General features: G+C 43.2%; 3 protein-coding genes across 3 annotated transcripts; 1 reads left to right on the top strand and 2 right to left on the bottom strand.

The window, feature by feature from the left end:
• Nucleotides 1-96: 96 nt before the first annotated feature.
• LOC108632477 (actin cytoskeleton-regulatory complex protein pan1) lies at nucleotides 97-4,848 on the bottom strand. The gene is made up of 3 exons (XM_018037110.2): nucleotides 4,445-4,848; nucleotides 3,822-3,879; nucleotides 97-3,739 (listed from the first exon to the last, which is right to left on the bottom strand). Exons 1-3 carry the CDS (start codon nucleotides 4,585-4,587, stop codon nucleotides 2,459-2,461), a joined length of 1,482 nt encoding a protein of 493 aa, XP_017892599.1. The 5' UTR covers nucleotides 4,588-4,848; the 3' UTR covers nucleotides 97-2,458.
• Nucleotides 4,849-5,588: 740 nt separating this feature from the next.
• Nucleotides 5,589-8,180, top strand: LOC108632475 (vesicular integral-membrane protein VIP36). Its single transcript, XM_018037109.2, has 7 exons — nucleotides 5,589-5,853; nucleotides 6,116-6,231; nucleotides 6,305-6,502; nucleotides 6,577-6,739; nucleotides 6,841-7,007; nucleotides 7,090-7,153; nucleotides 7,228-8,180. The coding sequence occupies exons 1-7, from the start codon at nucleotides 5,730-5,732 to the stop codon at nucleotides 7,377-7,379; spliced, it is 984 nt and encodes a 327-aa protein (XP_017892598.1). The 5' UTR covers nucleotides 5,589-5,729; the 3' UTR covers nucleotides 7,380-8,180.
• A 137-nt stretch (nucleotides 8,181-8,317) lies between these two features.
• On the bottom strand, nucleotides 8,318-12,909 carry wfs1 (wolframin ER transmembrane glycoprotein wfs1). The gene is made up of 4 exons (XM_018037108.2): nucleotides 12,436-12,909; nucleotides 11,565-12,095; nucleotides 10,294-11,498; nucleotides 8,318-10,220 (listed from the first exon to the last, which is right to left on the bottom strand). Exons 1-4 carry the CDS (start codon nucleotides 12,491-12,493, stop codon nucleotides 9,435-9,437), a joined length of 2,580 nt encoding a protein of 859 aa, XP_017892597.1. The 5' UTR covers nucleotides 12,494-12,909; the 3' UTR covers nucleotides 8,318-9,434.
• Between the last annotated feature and the right edge of the window lie 12 nt (nucleotides 12,910-12,921).

The following is a 12,921-nucleotide window of genomic DNA, read 5'->3' as shown; positions in this document are numbered from 1 at the left end:
CCGAATGGTAAAAGAAACTTTTTACGCCGACACCACAGATCTTTTATTTTGCACGAAAATCCTTAGTCTACTAGTAATAAAGTAAATACAGTTGAGTTCTATGAAAATCTTTAATGAGACGGTATGACTTCAGGAAATAAACGAGCTAGGTCGAAGATGAGATTTCTTAATGGGACGTATCATCACAGCCTCGGGATTAACGCTTGGGCCGATGTTCTTTGCATTCGCTGGAACGTTTCTAAAAGTGCAATTCTGCATTCGGTCATTTTCGACGGGAACTTACAATTAAGGGAAACGATTGCCGACGGAAATGAGTTCAGGGAAATACGGTAGTTTTAAAGTCGCTATTAAAACGACGATTGACGCGGACTTGCGATAAATTCTTAACGAGCCCTCCCTGCCTGCTGTGCTTAAACAGTCGCTCTCAAAAGAGTCTCTTCGTACGACGTCCGAGAAACTTTCGGAGTCTGAACGACGGCGTTTTTAGACGGACCAGAGATTAGAATTAGCATAAATGGTTTTTAACACACCGATGTTCCCAGACTCTCCGGGAACTCATTCTCCGCGAGTATGCACTTGGAATTTGATTGACTTCTGCCGACTAACTATGCAGAAGCCGAACGAATGCGAAACGCTGCGCGTTCTAAACATCTCGAGATTGCCCCGGGTGAACTCGCGAGGAATGCAAGTTAATTAGCCCCCGGGTCGACGCGCTTGTTCTGCAGGCAGATAGCATCGAAGCGACTGACCTGATTGCAGTCGTTCGCACCTGCAGCTTCGACGTAGCGTCGTATAGGTGTAATAACTTGGGAAAGGCGGGAGAGGCAGGCAGGGCCGAGGTCGAAGTACCGTAATGACCAGTCTTTCGAATTTCCAAGGATTTACTATCAAATCTGTTTGTCTATATACATCATTCGTACATCGTTCGAACGCTCGAGTGTAACGAGTATAAAAAAAGACGCAGAGCTATTGTTGCGCTCGTTTCAAACGATCCCGAAGAAAGCCAAGCGTACGTAATTTCTACGTGGAAGATGAATGGCTCGGGAGTATGGTACACCTTGTGTGCATGAGTACGCCTACGTGTTTGTGTGCAGTGTAATGAGTGAACGTAATACAACAGAACAAAGATTTTTGCATCGCCTTTGGTCGACACGCTCGACAGATTCGTACGCGGCAAGATCGATGCGAATTCTGTCCAGAGCGTCGATTATTTACATCTAGACTTAGTCGATAAACGTTTGATTCTCCTCGCGAATCGGTAGTGACGATGAACAGCAGCGAAAGACGGAGGGCAAATCTGGAGGATTCGTAAAGAATCTGAAAAAAAGAAAATCGTACTCGACTTCGAGACTCCCCGTGTAAAATGCAAGCTAGTGGCGTAACGATTTAATAAAAATACGTAAAATTGTCATCGAGTCTGCCGAATCTTTCGCTGGAGTTTAAAACTCGCGATGAAAAATAGGTAAGCTCTAGAATCGTCTCGGCAAACAAAGACGCGTAGGGTAAACGTATACCCTTTGTCGAACAATTACCTCTTGTATGCCGAAACCAGTACTCTTAACGTCTACGAAGAATAAAAAAAAATTGAATCCATATTAAATGTCAAAAGTAAAACAATTTTCGTTAAAATTCGACACGAACGAAGAGACAAAAAAGCAGTAATACAATTAATAATACGTTGATAATTAATAAAGACGCGAACAGCGTATCTACACAATCGAGATTCAGAGTAAGTTGCACGCGAGAAATATTGTTGAGTGTTTGAAAAATAGATCGTCCCGGTAAATACTAACGATAAGTCGATTTCCCGTGGAGTAGCTACATCGAATGACCGAGAAAAAGGGGACTTTTTATCGTTACACGTTTCTATAATTACACTTTGTTGGTCGTATAAAATATATACTCGACCGCTAATGACGAATCTAAGACATAATGCACAATATACATAGTATGTACAGGTAGTTACGCGCGGTACGTCGGACCAGTCTTCCTTGGAAATGGTAAATATCGAACAGAAGTGAAAGAAGGAGTTTTATTAAGTTTCATTTTTTTCAACGGTGAAGTTTAGCTTCTTGATTACCTTGGAGAAAGACCTAGGTCCAATGTACCGCGGATCCCTGTACACGAAGATCAAGATCTAAAAGTTCAAACATTGAGAACAAACGATGTCTTTTTATGAGCCTCTGTCAATAATCGCATGATACGTCGTATGTACGAGTAGAGGAAACATTCTAGGAAGAATGAAGTGCCATATACGTCTTCTCTTGGTGCAACAAGAAAGAAAAAAAAGATGAAAATAATCGATACAGAAACGAAAGAGAAATTCGTTTTTACGTGAATACGACAAAATGAATTATTTATCCAAATGCGTGGCATGGCACTAACCACATTCTAGCGTGCAAAAATATATAAAATTCTTCTTTCATGTATCACGACAACGCGACTCGAATCGGTCAATTTACATGATCGCGCACCATTTCTTGCCGTCGTTCGACGACTTGCTCTCGTCGCTCAGTTCCAGTTTACCAGATTGGAACTTCAGCTCCGAGACCGGAGTAGATACTTGTATGGGCCTGCGAAATCCTTTCAGTAAAGTGATCGAGCTGTTCAGCAAGCTATACTCTGGCTCCGTTTTCGGTTTCTTCGTGCTAGCGGACCATTCCTCGAGCTCGAGCTTCCGTTTCCTCTCGGCCGGGCTACCGTTCGTGCTCAGGTCCAGAGCGGTGTGGTGGTAGCGCATGATCTTGAAATCCGACGTCTCCTCCGGGGCCAGCGACGCACTGGACGTGTTGACGAACATCGAATCGCTCGGCGAGTACCTACGGTCGCGTACCGTGACGTGACGCATTCTGGTCAGAGAACGCCTCCCAGAAATATTCCTCAGAGTCTTCCCGAAAGAAGCGTCCTTTAGTTGGCTCGGAGTACTCGGGACGCTCGAAGTACTCGTGTCGACCACTTTCGTATTCTCCTTCAGACAATCGTTCAGCTTGATCTGCACGTCCTTCAGCATTATCGAAGGATCGTACGATACGGACGAGAGATCCTTGTTAAGGCTCTGTTCGCATTTCTCCTTCTCCTTCGAAACGTCGTTCTGCGAAGCGGTTTCCGAGGCCTCGGACACTTCCGACGTTGTGATTTCCATGACTTCCGCGGAATAGCTCTCCGTATCGGTCGGAGACTCGCTCGGTACTTCTTCTTTCTCGTTCCCGCCATCTTTCGTTACTTCCGTTGCCGCCGTGGACACACTCATCTCGCTACCCTCTTCTCTCAGATCTTTGTTCTCGTTAACTTTCTCCTCGTTCGAGTTCAAGTTCGAGACATTTTCTTCAGGCTCAAAGCGTAAGCTCACGTCATCTGCGCATTCCTCCGTATCTTGGTCTTTATTGGAATGCATTTGCTTCGCGTACGTTGCATTTTCCTGAGACTCGGTTCTTTCTTCCATCACTGTCCCTTTATTCAACGAACCTTCCTCTCCTATGGAGTTCAAGACAGGTTCCGAAGGAGTACCATCGATCTCCTCCTTCCCGGGGGCCTCGTTATTTTTAACTTCATTCTCCTTCTTAGTATCCTCCTTTCGTGAATCAAGTTTGACTTCCGTTTCCTCTGATTCCGGCTGCATGCTTTTGGATGTCGTCTCTTCACCTTTGTCCGGAAGAGATGATTTCTTTTGCTTGGAGCTCGTTGGCGGCCTACCGAGTTTTTTAACAGGCAATTTTGACGAAGTCCCACGAAGTCTCACCTGTGACATGACAAACATATATACTGTTCTTCTGTCGAACAATTTATACTTAAGGCTAGCACGAAGAAGGGACAAAACTTACTTCATCGATATTTTTGCACTGTCCAGGTGGTATTTTCTTTAACACGTTCAGTTTAAGTCTGAAAGGAAAATATCGAACGTTCAACCAATTAGAAATAGATTACGCGTATACATCTACGGCCGATTTACACGGAGTAAGAAATTTTGGAGGTGATGAGAGGTGCTAATTTACATAAAATTTAACAAAGCAGCTGAACCAAAGTTTCTCATCTGCGTATGATCGTTCGACAAACACCAAACTATTCTTTGTCATCAGCCCATTCCTCCTAAACCATTCGTGAGAGATTGATCGTCGAAAAAGGTCTCCGGAGAATGGATACGAAGCGTCGGTGTCTATTTGTCGCCGCCAAGACTGAATGACATTTGGCCCGATTTATCCTCGGTGATTGTAAATAAAAAAAAGAGCGCGTAAGTACGTAGCGTGAAAGAAAGATACGCGGCATTCAGCGACGCGTGTAAAACGACAAAAATGAAAGAAGCTCGGTGGTGGTAGTGGTGGTGTTGTTTGTTTTGTGTACCGTTTGCACGATCACGATCGCAAGGAGGAATCGATAGGAACGGATAGATCGAACCGAGAAACTCTGGATGAACTTGCCTTTCGTTGGGCTAGTTTGTTTTACAAACCTGTTCAAAATCTCGTACTCGCGTTGTCTCTTGTGCAAGCTAGTTTCAGAAGAATTCGACGGCGCGGTCGTTGCCTTGAGCCTCCGATTGTACAAATTCCTCTCATCGCCCCCAGGGGCCGCCTTCTTTGGCGTCTTACCCATTGTGTCTTTAGCGTACGCTTACGGTTCAGACTATTTAGCTCGTTTAATATCTGTCCACGCCCTTTTTTTCAGCTGTACTCGACCCCGCGTAAACGTATACGAGCCCCCGCGAGACGTTCAGTTACGGAAGTTCGTGTAATCTATCTCTACCTCGCTCTCCGCCTTTACCTACAGATGCACGTATACGTTCGATCGCTCTCTTCTTTCTTTCTCTCTATTTCGGTCTCGCGCTTCCCTCGACCACCCCGCAAGCTTTTCGAAAACCGAACCGCAAGAGACTCAGCGTAGCGGAGGAATCGCACAGGACGCCATGTAAAATCTTGCCGCTCGATCTCCGGTAGTCGATCCCGTCGTAGACGTACGCTCGCAGATCACTTCGAAAGTATACGAATTTATCGTCGGTTTCCGAGTCGCCGACTACGAGCTTTCTAATGCAATTAAGAGTTTTACGTAACCGGTTTCGGCGGAGACGCGCGTATCACGGAAAAATGTCAACGTCGTACGATGCCCGCACCTACGTTACACACACCCGCGTCTCGCGTACCCGGTATACTTTATTCTCTCCCCCGTAGCCTGTAAATTCCGTTGACGAATAACGCGAACGGACACGAATGCAACGGGGCGCTGCTATCGTTACCGCGTCGCACAGAATTCCTGTCGATCCATGCTTTCCCCAACCAACAGGCGATTTGAAAAAAATGGTCGTCGCGTGAAACGGTCCCGAGAAAGAACGTTTACCTCGAACAAGAATACGAAGCGACTCGATTTAATTAAAAGGCCGTTCCTGAAACCTTCGGCTTCATCTTCAGTCCCTGTTTCTTTAGAAAACGTCAGAAATCAGAATAACCTATGCACGTCCATTTCTCTGAAGTGAACGTATGGTTACTATTCTCGCACAACGCGCATGCTTTCTCGCGCGGGAGCATTGGTTGCGTAAATATATCTAGAATCGTCTTCTAGGGACATTTCGGATTCGAATGTTGGCTCTGTTGATTAAACGACTAATTTCGGAAAGTCAGAGACAATAGGAAACAGACGATGATGATTCCGGCAGTTGATCCTACGGATTACGCGTCGTAATCATTGTACAGTACAACCTAATATTTAGTTTACAGAGTTCTATCGCGACATTCGTATGACAAATGTATAAAATGAATGTGATATCGTGCTTGATATTAATTATAAGTGTGTTAGAATTAGTAGTAGCAGAATGGAATACAAAGGACTATATGAAACGAGAACATTCTTTGATCAGACCGTATCAAGGTTTGTGAATTTTACATAGTCTACAATTTTACATAGTCTGCATATTTTTGCAATTGAAATTAGACAACACTCCGTTCCGTACTCTAGTAAAAATACTTCCACGTCGCAATCGTTGCGAATTTTGTTCGCTTGATTTCAAATGAATCATCCGTATTTTTTCATTGTTAAACAATGAATCCGAATGTAACAAAGGAATGAATATCACGTTATGACGTTAACAAGCTCGGACTATTAATAAGTGATACATTTTTTATCGATTTAGGGTCTGGAATGACAATACCTTATTGGGATTTTATGGGTAGTACAATGGTAACGAATAATTATATTAGATTAACGCCAGACCAACAAAGTAAACAAGGTGCCATATGGAATTCCGTTGTAAGTTTCACAGCTGTTTTGAAGTTAGAATAAGTCGATGGAATTGAAACTGAATAGAAACGCTTTCCTCTAGCCATGTTACGTGAGAAATTGGGAATTACAAGTTCACTTTAAAGTCCATGGGAAGGGCAAAGATTTGTTTGGCGATGGGTTTGCCATTTGGTATGCGAAAGAGAGATTGAAAATAGGGCCTGTATTCGGAAACCAAGACTATTTCCAAGGACTGGCCATAATCTTGGATACATATAGCAATCACAACGGCCCTCATAACGTACGTAAATCATGGAATTATACTCTTGACAAAAGGCAAATCTTCTCCCGTGACCAGTACTTTCGACTTTGTAGCACCAACATCCGTACATTTCCGCTATGGTCAATAACGGTTCCTTGCATTACGATCATGATCGTGACGGAACTCATACACAAATCGCCGGCTGTGGATCGAACTTTAGAAACTTGGATCATGATACGCATATTAGTGTCAGATACGAAAGGGATACTCTAACTGGTGAGTGGCCATACGAATGAGAGATGTTGCTGTTGAGCATGATCAACAAGTGTCCGCGGAAGAAAATTCTGCTGATCATTTCTTTTTGTGCCCCCGCACAGTTTCCACAGATTTTGCGAATAAAGCTGCGTGGACGGAATGTTTTTCCGTAAAAGACATAAAACTTCCCACAGGTTACTATTTCGGACTTACCGCAACCACGGGAGATCTATCCGATAACCACGATATACTATCTATCCGTTTGTTTGAATTAGATTTACCGAATGATGTGAGTAGCGTCTAAAAAGGCAATGATAAATACCATTTCGGTTACGTGCCGTCACGATAACGCGCCGCGCTTTGGGTTTCAGCCTAGAGATCAAGAAGATAGATCAAACATTTTGCCGTCGGCCGCATACTTCGATGCACCCCGAGGTAACGTAACGAACGACGAACGTGTCTGGTGTGGCGCATCAGTGGATTGTATGGTTCTTCTTTTACTTTTACAGAACACGTAGACGATCCGAAACAGTCGACGTTGAGTAGAGTAATGTTTTTCCTTTTGATGCTCGCGGGCGCGCTCGCATTGATCGCCTGCGTGGTGATAGGCATTATGTGGTACCAAAAACGTCAAGAGAACAGTAGGAAACGTCTTTATTAAATCACAGTGTGCTACAAACTATTCTGCTCTTGAATTTCTCGTTTCCAATCGGAGGAGTTTTCTTTTCTTTTCAACATAGAAAATAAGTCTTGGTGGTCAAGTGTTCATAAGACTGTTTCTTTCGGTGTTAATACAATAACGATGAACAGCCATTATTTCCAGTTCTGAGTGACACTTTACGAGGAACGAAACGTAATAACTTGTATACAATTATCGTGACAGTCAGGTAATTTTTCGCTATCTGCTCTATACTAGTTTTAAATACATGCTCGCGAACGATTACAGAGTTCCTTTACCAAAGTTAAGTTGTCGCAGCGAATCTTATACATAGCAATTAATTGAATTACTTGCATAAGGATTTACACATACATACACCGACGTTACGCTTCGAGTGAACGTAATTTTATACTAGCAAGGAGATGCTAATTTGTTACATATCCAGCTTGAACGTGAAAAAATTGATTCTAAACGCATCGGATGAGGGAAGAGTGTAACAGGTACGCGTAACGTCGAACACGCGTTCTCCTCTCACTCTGACTTATCCTCACATTCGGCATGATTCGAAAGACTTCATTCGTATAGTTTTTATATTTGTACATGAACAAACTGAACGGTATAAATATTATGGTTGTTGAGTGATTTCGTACTGTACAACTCGTTTTTATACAAACCATGAAAGGGAACCAAAATTTCGAAATAAACAATTGTTGAAAAAACACAGTGTCACCGTATTTGTGAGAATGATGTACGTAATTTGTTGCCAAATGTAAAATAAATATGTATTAAACGGTGTAAAAAAAACAAACAAAAAAGCCATCGTAAAAAGAAAACATAAAGAATTCTATGTTTAAAAAAATTAATATAAAAATATATTCCTCGTGAATGTCTCGAGTTGTGTATTCGAACGAAATATGTAAAGAGTAACGTTTACTTCTTAAAATATATATATATATATATATATATTTTTTATTATAAATAATAATATTTCTTTGAACAGAGAAACATCAAGGCACATCTATATTTGTCTTTTGTGTCCGCTATGTGTGTATATATATATATATATCTTTTTACTATTGTCCTGATATGATATACAGGGTTACTGTCGCCTTTCCTAGACAGTTATAATTCTTTTTTTCTAATCGTTTATCTTTTTAAATTCTAAACACTTAACACCGATTCAACGCAGCACCTCTTTTTAACTCCTACGCGTTCGTACACACACGTGCACGTTACTTCGCTATCTCTTCGATTAGTACACACAGTATTCACGTGACATTTATGCGTAGAGAGATTTAATGACTAAATTAATTTCGAAATATCGCGAAGTTTCGTAGATTCTAAACTTTGAGTAGATTCTCTATGAAACGAGATATGAATAACGTAGGTACATACATGTTTACGCGTCGTGTTCGTTGTATCGTACGTACAATCCTAATCGAATGTCAGTGTAACTGATTAGACAGATGCGAATGACATTTTTCATTAGTGTTTAGCACTAAAAAGGAAAATAATGTAGTGTTTTACTAACGAGTCAAAGTAAAATCGAAAAGGTCCTCCATCGATTTTCCGTAAACGGAATAGAAAAATATTAAGCGCATTTATCTCTATTACTGGCAGTAATACTTATGAAAATATGTCAATCTTAAAATATGTGTATAAGTGTATCTTTCAATTTGGACACTCGATGAATCGTTAATGAAGTTCAAAGTGTCTGAGGTGCGGCGGGGAGGATAACGTAAAAATAATTTTTTCTTTTACCTATCGACAGAGAGTGTAGTTACAAAACATACGTTTAAAAATCTATTATTACCGCGTGAACCGTAGCTTCGAATTTAATAGTAAAAAAAAAAAACTAAACCACTATTCTTCTTTCTACAACTAAACGCTGATGATTCCTTTCGAGGGAAATACTGCATATGAAAGCTATAAATTCACTTATTCTCTGTTACCGAGTCTTCCACGCTCGTAGTTTGGAAATGAGTTCAAGATACGCGCTAACGAAATTTATCTCGCTGCAAACAACTTTATCTGAACGTGCGAGAAACCGTGCGTTTACTATTTAAACATTACGATCGGGTTCAACAGCAAGTTCAATACAGTTTTTACGCCTAGGCAAAGATCGCTTAAAATCGAGCTAAATGTCAAGTGATACTTGTAACGTTTATACGATTTTAAGGTGGTCGAGTGACAAGCGAGGCAGCCGACCTCTTCCAATTCGACGTGAGGATCCGAACCACCGAGCAACGACTCGCCGTTCAAGCCGTCGTTAAGCAGCGTACCGGAGAACCAAATTTTGTCACCGGGGTATATGTTCAAACTGAAATTCGCCAGTGAATGGTCAGCTATCAGTGTGACTTCCGCGTTGTTTCCCCACATGCCACTTTTCATTTTCACCGCGATCTCGAATTCGTATTGATTCCACGCTGGGAAGTGGCACTTGTTACGTCGTTTTTGAACGCTCGCGAAATGTTTGCAATTCTTCTGCCTCGACTCGTCGCTCGAAACGCAATTGTTCAAATACGGTTCACCGTACATACAACTAATTATGTTTCTGATAGTATCAGGTAGCTTGTTAAGCACCGTGGCAATGTTATTCTTTATCGATCTTAATCTAACATTAGTCACGTATCCTTCCCACGAAACCGATATCCCCTCTAGATCAGCGCACTGAACTTGTACCTGTGCCTTCGATGACAGCTCTTCCCACGCCGGTTGGTGACAATGGTTCTGATATTGTTCCCATGAAAGAGTCGAGACACTGTCGTACGTGTCCGATACCCGTTTGTATTCCATTATCATCGGCCACGATAAGAACATCCCAGCACCGATTCCCATGATCAACTAAGACACACGTATAAAACAGCATTTAGGTTCGCGTAAGAACAGCGACCGGTACGCGTCGGTATTCGTTTACCTGGACGACGGTGATAATCCAGTTGAACTTAGGAATCCGAGATTTCCGTAAGTACCAAGATGCGAGAAACGGCATTCCACCGAGTAACATCGTTACAGCTATCCTCATAGCCAGGTCGCTCTCCGACAAGTACTTGGTGGCAGCCACGATCGGTAGAACGATAGACGCTAATCCGGCGAGAGGTAGAAAGAGGACCATGCCAACTAACGCTAGAGCGCCTCTGATCAAGCCGTACCAAGTCGCGCCTTGGGAACTGAATATCGCTATTTGCCACCAGCTCAGCGTAACGCAGTGCGCGATCAAAGTTTTATAAGTCCCTCGCCAGTTATCCCGGGCTGCCATTTTAACGAAAACCGCTGGTATCAAGAGGAAAAAGACTACGCGAAAGTTCAAGCAGAACTCGATGCCGTTGCCGACGACGTACGAGGCGAACGTCGGGACTCTTATATCTAAGAATCTCCACCCCTGGGCGACTACGATGTCTGTCTCGTATGGATATTTCGCTAGAACGTGGACACCGAAACTAAAGAGGGCCAGGAGGTCCGGAACTTTGGACGAGTCCTTCCACATGAAGTTCAACAGCGTTATCAACGTGAGCGCAACCGCTATGATAGTAAACTCAGACTGAGGCGTCCACTGATGAGCTATCACCGGATAGATCATCAGATTTAGAAGGAAGGCAAGGAAAAAGTGGCCGTAAGGCTTGAGATTGTTATAGTAATATTGGAACTCCGCTTCCTCGGGATTTAAATTGCCGCCGGAATAATTGAGGAACAGACCGGACCACACGCGGAAATTATTGAACTCACGTTTTCGTTGTAGCAGTTGAAAAGTAGCGACGACCATGACGATGAAGGATAAATAATACAGTGCCATCGGGAAAAAGAGTATTAGGCTCTCTGTGCCGAGCAACGCGTACAGTAGAAGAAGTAACAGTATGTGCAGGTTCGATGTGAAAAGTATCTTTCTAATCGACGTCCCCCTTTGACCTATTGTTTCTATTAGCCAAATGTACAAGCGTTTTAACGACGCGAGGGGATGAAAGAAAGGCCTTTGCAGCAACGGTATGGTGTCTAACGCCAACTGGGATGGATCGACCATGCACAGAGCGTGTGAAACTATTGGAAGCATACCGCGTGCGTAACTAGAGGCGGCTGAGACAAGAGCCGCTTCCGTGATCTTCTCTCCCTGACGGTTCGTCCAACCTGAAGAGGAACACCGTGAACAAACGCTTCTCGAACGCGAACTATTGCGCGTTTCAAATTCCTCACCGTGGTGGCCATCGCTTTCCTTGTCGTCCCCCTTAGCTGCACCGTCTCCGGGAAGCCCATTTCTCGGGAAGTTGTCTACGTCTTCTTGCGTGTTATCGTGTAACACATTGTTAGAACGGGAACAACCAGCGTTAGACGAACTCGAAGCTATATCCCTCATACGTCTCTCTAGTTGTTCCGTCGTGATGAAGTCTTCCCCATTCGACAGACTGCTGAACATTTCTCTGGCCGCTCTCCTAGCCAGTTTCTCATCCTGAGTCATGTCCAGACAACTTTTCACGTCGTAATAATTGTGTTCAGTGATACCACGGCCGGTGGCTAAGCATTTCCTGAGGATATCCGTTGCCTCCAAATTTCCTTGCTCCGAAGCCTTCGTCAACCAGTACACACCCAATTTCGCATTCTCCTCTTTGTCAACATCTAAGTCACACCTCTCTTCCAGTAGTCTCTTGGCTAAGACCACTTGAGACTCCGGACAGCCGTCCTCGGCCAGTTGGGACCTTAATCTTCTGAGGGATCCTCTTGGTCCTTCTAAAATTCCAAATTCAAAACACTCCATTTCTCAATCATATCCAGACAGGACCCATATTGGTATTCGTAACAGAATCGTGTTTTGTTCAGTTCAACGTTCCGTCACCGTTTCGCGTATTGTTAATCATTAATTACGCCGAATTTGTCAACTGTTTAATATTTGTTTTGGTGAAAGATCAAAGTGCCGATTGTCAGTCTCCCGCGAGAACTCGACGAATCGTCGGAGATTCGACGCGATCATGAAGTTAACATAGTAATTTCAATTAAATCGGGACGCGAATTCAGCGAATCGCGGAATGAAACGAGAACGGGAAGGCCGAACGTGAAATTGCTGAGTTACCGTGTAGTGTCCATTGTTTTCTACCAGATCTGCCAGACAGTGATACGATGCCAGCCATTGTTCCGAGAACGGTAATGATCCGCGCACAGTGATTTTGCTCGCCGTTTAATCTTACTGCACGGAGATTAGCTGTCAAAAACTTCTGCCCTGGTACACATTGAAGGGTTCTTGACAGAGCCGACGGTTAAAAAATTATCGTGCAGGCATGACTCCGCGTAGCGCACGCGCGCACTGATTAGGCTAGGTCCCGGAGGAAATGTCAAGGCATTCGCGTCGCGTCTATTTCAAATTCCTCAAGCGCGAAACGGAATTCTTTCGCATTTTTACGTCAATCAACTTACGCGACAAATGATAGCTAATCATATACAGTAGTTTACACAGCAGAACTTTTCTCAGATGATTCCCGATATGGAAATTGACGAGTCGCTTCCTCTAGTAGTGATAAATTGAACTTTCTGAGAAAAATCTCTGAACAGATTCTGCACC

The sequence above is a fragment of the Ceratina calcarata genome, unplaced genomic scaffold (assembly GCF_001652005.2).
Source record: "Ceratina calcarata isolate Rehan_Ccalc_2016 unplaced genomic scaffold, ASM165200v1 scaffold155, whole genome shotgun sequence".
In the NCBI taxonomy this organism is placed as follows: Eukaryota; Metazoa; Arthropoda; class Insecta; order Hymenoptera; family Apidae; genus Ceratina; species Ceratina calcarata.
The sequence above is the reverse complement of the archived record's forward strand: the minus strand, read 5'-3'. Positions and strand labels throughout refer to the sequence as shown.

Excerpts from the sequence above, each read along its gene's own strand:
- LOC108632477 (XM_018037110.2), bottom strand. The coding sequence starts at position 4,587 with ATGGGTAAGACGCCAAAGAAGGCGGCCCCTGGGGGCGATGAGAGGAAT. Across the intron at positions 3,880-4,444 it reads GAGTACGAGATTTTGAACAG|ACTTAAACTGAACGTGTTAA; the intron begins GTTTGTAAAACA and ends TTTTCCTTTCAG. Across the intron at positions 3,740-3,821 it reads AGTGCAAAAATATCGATGAA|GTGAGACTTCGTGGGACTTC; the intron begins GTAAGTTTTGTC and ends GTCATGTCACAG.
- LOC108632475 (XM_018037109.2), top strand. The coding sequence starts at position 5,730 with ATGTATAAAATGAATGTGATATCGTGCTTGATATTAATTATAAGTGTG. Across the intron at positions 6,503-6,576 it reads ATCACAACGGCCCTCATAAC|CACCAACATCCGTACATTTC; the intron begins GTACGTAAATCA and ends TCGACTTTGTAG. Across the intron at positions 6,740-6,840 it reads CGAAAGGGATACTCTAACTG|TTTCCACAGATTTTGCGAAT; the intron begins GTGAGTGGCCAT and ends GCCCCCGCACAG.
- wfs1 (XM_018037108.2), bottom strand. The coding sequence starts at position 12,493 with ATGGCTGGCATCGTATCACTGTCTGGCAGATCTGGTAGAAAACAATGG. Across the intron at positions 12,096-12,435 it reads AAAACAATGGACACTACACG|AAGGACCAAGAGGATCCCTC; the intron begins GTAACTCAGCAA and ends TTGGAATTTTAG. Across the intron at positions 11,499-11,564 it reads GGAAAGCGATGGCCACCACG|GTTGGACGAACCGTCAGGGA; the intron begins GTGAGGAATTTG and ends GTTCCTCTTCAG.